The 7,179-nt window shown below is 38.3% G+C and overlaps 1 protein-coding gene across 6 annotated transcripts in view; it reads right to left on the bottom strand.

Moving 5' to 3' along the window:
• Window positions 1-434: 434 nt before the first annotated feature.
• The window catches only part of LOC124613348 (motile sperm domain-containing protein 1-like), a 56,709-nt gene continuing 49,964 nt past the window's right edge, over window positions 435-7,179 (bottom strand). For all 6 annotated transcript variants that reach the window (XM_047142086.1, XM_047142048.1, XM_047142056.1 and 3 more), the window contains one exon: window positions 435-4,816. In XM_047142086.1, coding sequence (XP_046998042.1) covers window positions 4,782-4,816 — 35 coding nt within the window. In that variant the 3' untranslated portion in view covers window positions 435-4,781. The remainder of the gene's footprint in view (window positions 4,817-7,179) is intronic.

Below are 7,179 nucleotides of genomic sequence, written 5' to 3'. Positions count from 1 at the left end.
AGAGGCACTCAAACAATCTTTCTTCCTGTGTTCCATACTTGAATGGGACAGGTAGAAACACCCTAATAACTGATACAATGGAATGTACCCTCTGCCATGCACCTCATAGTGATTTGCAGAGGGTAGATGTAGATTTAGATGTTGACGTAGAACTAGTGGTCCTGAGTAGCCCTCAGCCTGATATTCCTAGAATTGGCATGACTGTACCCAACCATTTTTGTCTTGGTCCCTTACAAGGGAACGATAAAACAGTGACAGTTTTTAACTGTAATCATAAAAACAAAATTATGCCTTTCAGCGTGATCAGACTACCAATGTTCTTCATCCTTTAAAGCCTCATTATACTGACAGGTCTATGAAATGGTACAAATGTATATATATGAATGTCAAATGAGTACTGTGCAAAATATGATGAAATACCAATAAATACAGACTTTTTCAAAGACTGCTATATTTATTAAGTATGTGTATATACATACAGAAAATTACAATCACACAAAATGCTTTACAATAAATAATACACTATTGTGGGCTTGTCAGCCAGAGATCAAAGGTACCACAAATACCAACTGATATTATAATTGGGAGGCTATTTAATATAAGTTTCACAACTAATTCTTTATTTCAGAGCTGGAGGAATGGCATTACACAGTAAAAAAAATCATGTAAGGAATACACCCCTGCCACATTAGATACACAACATTAAAATAATAGCAATGCACTGGAGGAAATCAACAGCTGTCAATGTCTGAACATTGTTGCAAGAGTCATACATGGTACAACACAGTTCTCAATTTTCTTATATCTCAACAATGTTGTTCATAATGCTTCATGCTGTACACGCATATGAAAATTTGGTAACTACATCAAATACAAAAGAAACACTAAAGTGTTATTCTGTCAAAGAATAACTGAAGCAGTTACTCTTTCTAAGTTGTGCTGTTCACTCAACGGTGCTCAGAATGGGATCTCTCCCACCTGTAATTCAAATCAAAGTAACTTCCAGCTACCAACCTTACATATTAAACACCCCTTTGATCCCCTTTTACTATTATGTGGACCTTGTTAAATATTCTGTGCGCTCTCTCAACAAAATACATGTTTGCTCATAAGTAGTAAATTTCGCCAAAGTGCAAAATTTCTCTTTCGTCATGGAACCTCTAAAATGTTTCTCATGCCTCATTTCAGATTTCAACTGCTTATCATATACTCTAAAAGAGATTTTTTAAATTAACACAGAACAGTAACAACACAATGAGTAACTTTTTGAATTACTTCATCTCTTTTAACAATGAGTATTTGAAGTTGTGCCTCCCCCTGCCCTCCCCTACCCCACCCTGCTACACAAGGATTATAAGACTTGTGAAACATTGCAAAATGCAATTTGATAACTCTTGATTCATTTTATCAACACAGAGCTATGTGTGAGTGCACGTTGCGTATCAACTGATACGCAAATGCTGTTGCATACTGACATGACAACTATGGATAAGAAAGGGTGAGTAAGACAGAAATATATTGCACATTATACCAGTGCACAGTCTACAGTATGTTGGAGTTTACATGTCAAGGTGGTTTTAATAGTCCCTGACATAAAATGACTTCAGAAAGCTGTAGATGACTTCTAAAGCACATACTACCTGCATGCCAGAGGAAATTACATCAGCTTGTATACATATAAGGTGGAACTGATGCTACAATCTGAACTTCAGAACTACCAACTTTGCCTCCTTATCACATCAACAATGAGGTGGCTTATGTTTGCCACTAACACTTCACTAATCATGTTGATCATACAAACATCTCGTGGCATCATCATGGTGTACAGTATGTATGTATATCACTCCTACCTTGTTCAACACTTCATCCCCCCCCCCCCCCCCCAAACTCCAAATTTTGATTCCATCTTTGTTCCTTTGCAATCCATTCAAAATACCTTTTCATTAATCTTACTTCCAGGTTTTCATAATATTGTCAGTTTTTGTGCTTTTCTTTTCTCCACTTCTGTAAGTTAATTTCTGCCGTAACTACCTACGGATGATGATTATGTTTGCCCATCCAACTATTTCAGTATTCCTCAAGCCTTGCAGCAAACTGATAAATTGTGTTCTCATCTGCCTTGCTACTTCAATTGATTTTAATTGCAGAGAGAGAGAGAGAGAGAGAGAGAGAGAGAGAGAGAGAGAGAGAGAGAGAGAGAGAGAGAGAGAGAATACATTTTCTCTCTGCAGTCCTCTCTAGTCTCATACATTATTTTGATGAGTACTGTTCCTTCACTAGTCTTTGATATGCGAAAGATTATACCTCCATATTTTATTAATACTTATAAGTTTTGCTTTCTAAAATTTTAATGCCTGTTACATGAATAAATAAAACTTTTGCCGAGAATTTCTCAATCTGAGTGGCAAGATGTGAACACAAAAAAAAAAGAAATTCATCAAACTCTTGTGTCATTATTTCAAACTTTAGAGGAAATGCACTTTGGTTGGAAATATTATTTTCTAAATCTGATGAAGTCCTCTTATTCACAACTGGTTAATGTTTACATTGCAGTTTGGATACTCTTTGAAGACAGAGCACTGAAATGACTACTGAATCTATTACATAAGTAGAAAATAAAGTATTATGTAAGATGACTAAGGATGTCAAGTTTTCATATGCCTAGTTCTGGCATCAGAAGATGAGTGGATCTGTACAGACACTTACTAGCAACATACATTCTCATTTGGTCATTTGTCCAGTCTCATAATGGCAGAGCGGTGACCTGCGCAATGCAGTGTTACAAGTGATGCGGTTTTACTGATATAATTATCAGTAAAAAGGGAGGATCTGAGAGAACATATAAACTACTGAAAAGAGAATGTAAACAATGGAAAGTCCAGGAAGGATAAACAACAACATGGATAGATTGCTACTCACCCCAAAGATGGGGCAATGGCTCACAGACCAACATAATGATAAAGAATGCAAGAAATTTCTTGATCTGTTATAAGCATGTGTGCCTCACTTATTATTTACCCATACACATGTGCTTTCCTTTTCTCTTGTCTTACTCTTGTAGGGAACATAATACCTCTATGAAAAATTAATTATTAATGAAGGAAAAAGTAAGTCAAATTAGGCTTAATGCCTATTCAATGACAATGTAAGTGTAAGGACTAGCTGTTGCCTTTTTAAAGGAAATGCCTTGACATTCACTTACTTATGAAATTGTGGACAACCTAAATCTGGAAAGCAGACTGGGTATTTGAACCCAAAATATGCCCTAACCCCTGTACAGGCACACTTGTTAAATTATTAACCAGATGTTCAAAGCATTCAAGTGTATGTTGTATGTTTACATTGTCTTAAAAAATGCATTCAAGAGTGAGATCTAATTTTTAAGATTACGGAAAGTATGACTGATGAGATATCTGATTGGAAAAAATGAAAGGGAGTAGGAAATGAAACACAGAGACATGCATAAAGCGCAGAAAAATGAATACTGACAACTGATGGATATGATGGGAGAGAGAACAGAATCCACACTTTAATGCATCAAAATAAGTTTTATTTGTAGGTAATTAATATAGGGAGAGGGAGGGGAATGACAAAAGAAAAGCCTCTGAAAACAGGAGGGAATAAACAGTGAACAAAAATCATTCACGAATCTGAATGACAATAAATAAAACAAACAGGAAACACAAGGGGGAGTCTTCTGTAACACAAGAAAATAAAATGAATTCCAACCTCATTTCTGCAGTTTATGGCATCTCCTTATAAGTTACAAAAGTGCACACTGAGTAATTTATGTGTATTTTGCTACACAAATGGTAACTTTGCAGAAGCCCCCCAGCTCTGTAGTTTGTGCATCGTGATTGTCACAGGAAGGACAATGACTGTTAAAATTAAATTTTGACGCCAGATTATTATACTTCCTCTGATTAAAAAATGTAGCTTGCTTAGCTTAACTTTATGTATCTCTTCTCCAGTATTGTTTTTACATTTCAATTTTTTACAAAAATTCATATATTTTTTTACACAAAAAATGGGATTTTTAAACATGCATCTGAATATAAAACAGGTATGACAAGACAGTCAATCACAGACAGAATATAAATTATGGAATGCTGTATATAACAACAGCACCAGCATCACCTTACATCCTTGCTAGAATTATAGTATAAAATAGTGAAGTCCAGGCATGATAAATACAATTATGGTTCCAACAAATACTGTAATGTTATCAGAACTCATAGCATCACTGTGCTTCCAGAAGAAGTCAACAAGCTAACCAATTGCAAAGGACAAAAATATATATAAAAGAGGAACATTAACCATGTAAAATACAAGAAAGGGGCATATACATCCCTCCTTATCTACATTATACAATGCAAACACTGGACTTTTTTCCTCAAAAGCAATGTTGCTTATGTTCATTTTAAGGTGAGGATTGAGGGAAAGAGTTACACGACACAAACATAATGAAAGTAGAAGTACAACAAGAAAAATAAAGTTTTTTCCCTTGCAAAAATGGTTATACTAGAGTACTTCACAGTGTTCAGGTATTCTTGGAGCCATCAATACAAAACACACTAGAAACTCAATAAATGGACATGTGCTCAAAAATGTTTCTTGAAAAGCTTTTTTCAGGTACTCATTTTAAAAGCAAATGGAAATACACTAAGTGATAAAATTGGCATCATATCAAGCCATTACAATTCTCTCTTCTTTTTCAATCAGCAGTATTTATATCGTTAACGACTGCACTCATTGAATGTGCACAGAGAATCATTTTCTGTTTAGCCTGGCTTCAAGACAACCACTGTCACCATACCTGCAACAAAACAACAGCATAATTATCACACTCAAATGAACACAATTCTCAAATGTTAAATGCTGCACTGTATTGACGCCCTCTACAAAACTCCTACATGCAAGTTTAAGGAATAAATTACAAGCTGTAGCATTGATGATTGTGATGATGATGATGATGATGATGATGATGCTTATGTGATTAAGGGACTAAACAACTGGGTCATCAGTCCCTCCATTTGATGAGAGAAACACGTAAAAAGATAAGCAAAAATTGTGGGGACTTGGCTGCTCCAACTGTATAAGCAAGTAAAAAGAGTTTTAAAAAGGGTGTGACAGTAGTTGTAACACAACAGGTGAAAGAAAATTGAAAAAACCCAGGCAGCATCATGCACAAGAGTGTTAAAGGCACAACAAGGTGAGGGGGGAAGAAAGTAGCCTGTGGTAACATGGGGGGGTTCCCGCCACAGGGGGAGGCTCTCCCCCACCACAACTACCCTAAACACAGAAAGTGGGCAAATATTATAGTTTCATTTAAAATTCGCTCTTTCTCAGGCAATACAACATTTCGGCAGTGGCTGTCTTATTATCTGCAAGCATCTAAGGTAGTGATGTAGGCAAGCTGAGAGTGTGCCGCAGATCAGCCAGCAGGGCACACTCGTCAAGAACATGCGCTATTGTCAGTCGACTACCACTGCTACAGTGAGGAGGATCCACCTGATGCAGAAGGAATTCATGGGTGTGTGCCGTGTGGCCTATGTGTAGTCTGCACATCACAACGGCATCTTTCAGAGAGGCCTGGAAAGATGTATGCCACACTTTAGTGGGCGCCTTAATCACTCATAATTTGTTTTGGGTCATAGTAACCTGCCATTACAATTCCCAGAGCCTCAAAATATTGTGTCAAAGTTGCAATCATAAGTCCATGCCCAGTATTCTGACGTCACGACGCTCTCCAGTAGTTGGGTCTTTGCCTAGATGGTCAGCGAGTTCATTTTCTGGAATGCCTATGTGGTTCGGTGTCCAGATGAATGCCACTGACTTCCCAGAGCTGTAAGAGGTCAACCAGGTCCTGGAAGCTGGTGACCAAAAGATTTTTTGGATAACACCCGAGATATGAATTTTAAGCAACTCAAGGAAAAGATCAGAAAGTTCATTGTGGCCAGGGATCTGTGTACCAAAAAGCCTGAGATATGGCAACCAACTCTCGAGTGTACACATAGCATGCACTCGGCAGAGAGTGCTTCTCAAGTCCCCTTGCATACGCAAAAGTGTAATCAACCCTGTCGTCGACTGTTGATCCATCCGCGTAAATGCATACCGAATTACAATAATCGTGGAGGATCGAACAAAACAGGTGTCAGAGAAGGGTAGAATCAGCAACCTTTTTGGGGTCACAAAAGCGGTCCATCCGTATTACAGAACAGGGTACAGACCACAGAGGATATTGAGAGCAAGCCCTAAGATCACATACTAAAAGAGGCAGTTGGAGGCCCTTCAGTAAAGTATTGTGTCCGATCCCAGCTGGTCTACCCAACTTTGGGTGATGCTCAAACAGTCTGGACTGTTGGTTATGGAACATAGTTAAGTGATGTGGGTGAGTAGCCATTTTGAGTGTGTAAGTAGCCAGAAGCTGCCGTTGTCTAACCCACAGTGGTGGAAAACTGGCTTCCGCAAGTTGATTAAAAGTCATATCTCTCCATGCCATGCCAGTGTGGTGAATAGTGTCCAGCAAGCTCAGCATGAACGGTGCTCCTGACTCACGGAACACACCCATAGTTCAAGTGGGATAAAAATCAGTGCATTGTACCCAGTCTGCACACCATGAGGAGTTACTAAGAAAACAGAGCATTTAGCTTCTTAATGCAAGTTGCCTTGAACCAGTGGACATACGGCTGCCAAATTAGCTCGTTGTCAAATAAAATACCTAAGAATTGAAAAGTTTCAACGACTTCAAGCAACTTGTCACAAAGATTAATTTCTGGGAGCATGCACGGACTCAGCAAAAATGCATAACTTTTGATTTTGCAGGAGAAATCTGATAGCCATGATTCAAGGCCCAGATGTACTCTGCAGACAGGCCCCTGAAGTTGGCACTCAGCACTGTGCAGTGATGCAGAGGCATAGTACAGGATCATCCATATACGACACAAGGACTGTGGGGCCCACTGCTTTTACAATAACATTGATGGTGATAGTGAAAATCTTTATGCTCAGAACCGATCCCTGAGGGACTCCAGTTTCCTGTATATATTGGTTGCTGAGATTAGGAAATTCTGTATAAACATGGGTAAACTCCACTGGGAAACCGACTCGTGCAGTAGATAGTATGTGATGTCACCAGGTGGTACTGTGCGTCTTCTGTAGGTCAAAGAATATAGCAAT

The sequence above is a fragment of the Schistocerca americana genome, chromosome 1 (assembly GCF_021461395.2).
Source record: "Schistocerca americana isolate TAMUIC-IGC-003095 chromosome 1, iqSchAmer2.1, whole genome shotgun sequence".
Classification (NCBI taxonomy): Eukaryota; Metazoa; Arthropoda; class Insecta; order Orthoptera; family Acrididae; genus Schistocerca; species Schistocerca americana.
This window is presented reverse-complemented; position numbering and strand designations above follow the sequence as displayed.